The 2997-nt window shown below is 57.3% G+C and overlaps 1 protein-coding gene across 1 annotated transcript in view; it reads left to right on the forward strand.

Annotated features, from left to right (window-relative positions):
* MAP4K2 (mitogen-activated protein kinase kinase kinase kinase 2) overlaps nucleotides 1–2997 on the forward strand; it is a 16082-nt gene that overhangs the window by 4154 nt on the left and 8931 nt on the right. The window contains exons 11-18 of the mRNA XM_021708071.1: nucleotides 84–191; nucleotides 976–1054; nucleotides 1147–1205; nucleotides 2367–2410; nucleotides 2488–2526; nucleotides 2619–2652; nucleotides 2774–2879; nucleotides 2962–2997. The exon at nucleotides 2962–2997 is cut by the window's right edge and continues 125 nt beyond it. Coding sequence (XP_021563746.1) covers nucleotides 84–191; nucleotides 976–1054; nucleotides 1147–1205; nucleotides 2367–2410; nucleotides 2488–2526; nucleotides 2619–2652; nucleotides 2774–2879; nucleotides 2962–2997 — 505 coding nt within the window. The remainder of the gene's footprint in view (nucleotides 1–83; nucleotides 192–975; nucleotides 1055–1146; nucleotides 1206–2366; nucleotides 2411–2487; nucleotides 2527–2618; nucleotides 2653–2773; nucleotides 2880–2961) is intronic.

The following is a 2997-nucleotide window of genomic DNA, read 5'->3' on the forward strand; positions in this document are numbered from 1 at the left end:
CGGGGCGGGGGGCTCAGTGCCAAAAAGCAGGGGCCTGAGGACCGGCACCTAGCGGGTCACTACTCCCCCTCCTGGTTTTCCAGCACCCGTTCACAACCCAGCAGCTCCCCCGGGCCCTCCTTACGCAACTGTTGGACAAGGCCAGTGACCCCCACCTGGGCACCCCTTCTCCTGAGGACTGTGAACTGGAGGTAAGTGAGGGGGACTGGGATATGAGGCCTGGCCTGGTTGGAAGGAAATGCTGGTTAAGGTTCCTTTGCTTATATTTTTTATTATTATTATTATTTTTTTTAAGTTAGAGTCTCACTCTGTCGTTGCCCAGGCTGGAGTGCAGTGGCACGCTCCCGGCCACCGCAGCCTCGCTGTTGGACTCAGGCTTCCCAAGTAGCTGGAACTACAGGCGTGTGCCACCATGCCCTGATTATTTTTGTTTCTGTAGAGATAAGGTCTTGCTGTGTTGTCCAGGCTGACTTTGAACTCCAGGGCTCAAGCAGTCCTCTAGTCTCGGCCTCCCAAAGTGCTAAGCTACTGCCTCCTCGCTTATATTTTTTATTACTTATTATTTGTTATTTTTTGAGTTGGAATCTCACTCTGTTAGCCAGGCTGGAGTGCAGTGGTGCGATCACAGCTACTGTAGCCTTGACCTGCTGTATTCCAGCGATCCTTCCACCTCAGCCTCCCAAGTAGCTGGAACTACAGTTGCACACCACCACTCCTTGCTTATTTTTTTTAAGTTTTTGTAGAGATGAGGTCTTGTTATGTTGCCCAGGCTGGTCTCGATCTCCTGGGCCCAAGCATTTCTCTAATCTCGGCCTCCTAAGAGAATTGTAGAGGTGAGCCACTGTGCCCAGCCAGAGGGAGTCATTTTTTTCTCATAATTATCCCAAAGGGTTGTTGTGAAAACAAAATGCCCTGATAGGTATGAAGCATGAAGGTAACACTGGGTATGTTGCCACTGTTTTTGTGTTTTCTTAGACTTATGACATGTTTCCAGACACCATTCACTCCCGGGGTCAGCACGGCCCGGCGGAGAGGACCCCCTCGGAGATCCAGTGTGAGTCCCCGGGAGGGGCCCCATGTGCGTGGCTTTGGTGTGAGCCATCCTGAGGCTCCGGCCCCCTAACTCCTGTCTTCTGGGCCCCTTAGTTCACCAGGTGAAATTTGGTGCCCCACGCAGAAAAGAAACGGACCCACTAAATGAACCGGTAAGGGGGCCAGCTGGGTGGGAGGGTGGTGTGCAGGGGTGGGGTGTGGGTTCCTGGACCCAGCATCTTTTTTTTTTTTGAATCAGAGTCTCACTCTGTCGCCCAGACTGGAGGGCAGTGGCATGCTCCCGGCCACCACAGCCTTGACCGACTGGGCTCCGGCGATTCTTTCGCCTCAGCCTTCCAAGTAGCTGGAACTACAGGCGTGTGCTACCACATCTGGCTAGTTTTTGATTTATTGTAGAGATGAGGTCTTGCCAAGTTGCCCAGGTGGGTCTCGAGCCCGCGGGCTCAGGCAATCCACTCGCCTCGGCCTCCCAAAGTGGACCAGCATCTTAAATCAACAAATCGAGGGAGCTTTGAAGCAGAGGCTGCCTGGGACTTGGGCCTCAGGCCTGGGGCCGCTGTCCAAGTAGGCCTGTCCTGCCCAGGGACCTGAGGCCTGGGGCTCCTTCCTGGGTTGCATTCATTTTGACCATGAGCTGGAAGGTGGCAGGGTGACCCAGCCTTTCTAAAGAGCAGGCCCGGCATTCGCCGGAGCACCCACCTCCCCCCACCCTGCTCAGCCCCATTTGTGGCCTCAGTCTGTCACCGATTGTCTGACTTGCCGTCTCTGCTGTCACTCGCTGTCTTTGTCACTGTCACCATCTTTCTTTGCGTGCTCTTTCTCTCTCTCTCTGTGCCTTGCTGGCTTGCCCTGCTTTTTCCTCCCTCTTTGTCTGTCTACCCCTTTCTTTCACTGTCTCTTGGTCTCTGCCTTCTGCTGTCTCTGTCTCTTGAGTCTCTTGTCTGTTTTTGTTTCTGGTTTTTTTGAGCTAGCATCCCACTGTTGCCCAAGCTGGAGTGCAGTGACATGCTCACAGCCTTGACCTGCTGGGCTCAGGGGATCCTTCCGCCTCAGCTTTCCCAGCAGCTGGGACTACAGGTGTGCGCCACCACACCCAGTGGATATTTTTATTTTTTACAGAGGCAAGGTCTCATTATGTTGCCAGGGTGGTCTTGAACTCCGGGGCTCAAGCAGTCCTCCTGCCTCGGCCTCCCAAAGGGGTGGGATTACAGGCGTGAGCCACCGCGCCCAGCCTCCTTCTGAGTCTCTCGATCAGCTGCTCACATTGCCTTTCTCTGTCTCTTTCCTGGTCTCTTTGTCTCGGTTTCCCCCAGTGGGAGGAAGAATGGACGCTGCTGGGAAAAGAAGAGCTGAGTGGGTGAGTGCGAGAAAGGGAGGCTTTGGGTGGTTGGGAGCCCCCGCAAGGCTGACCTCTGGCCCCTCTGCCCCATCCAGGAGTCTGCTGCAGTCAGTCCAGGAGGCCCTGGAAGAAAGGTGAGGGGCGGGAACTTGGGGGCATGGGGACGGCCAGGCCTGGGCGCCAGTCACATCTCACGCCTCCACTTCCTCTGGCTTGACCTCCGCAGAAGCCTGACCATCCGGCCGGCCTCAGAGCTCCAGGTATGGTGTGCAGGGAAGATGGGGCTGGGCGGGGAGCCCGCTGCAGGGGGCTGCGGCTGGGGTGGCCATAGTTCCAGGGCCAGCTGCTCACAGCCAGGCTGGGCTCCGCCCCTCCTGCCAGGAGCTGGACTCCCCGGACGACACCGTGGGAACCATCAAGCGATCCCCGTTCTTGGGGCTGTCCCCCCCCAAGCCTCCAGCGGAGGACCCTCTCTCCAGCCCCCCAGGTGAGCCCTGAGCGGGGGAGGCCAGGAGGTGGGCCCAGGGTGGAGGCAGGGGTGGCACATCACAGCCGGCCTGTGCCTGCAGGGACCCTGCCCCCACCCCCAGCAGGCCCCCACAGCC

Source organism: Carlito syrichta, unplaced genomic scaffold, assembly GCF_000164805.1.
Source record: "Carlito syrichta isolate Samal-C Ts95f unplaced genomic scaffold, Tarsius_syrichta-2.0.1 Scaffold130551, whole genome shotgun sequence".
Lineage (NCBI taxonomy): Eukaryota > Metazoa > Chordata > Mammalia > Primates > Tarsiidae > Carlito > Carlito syrichta.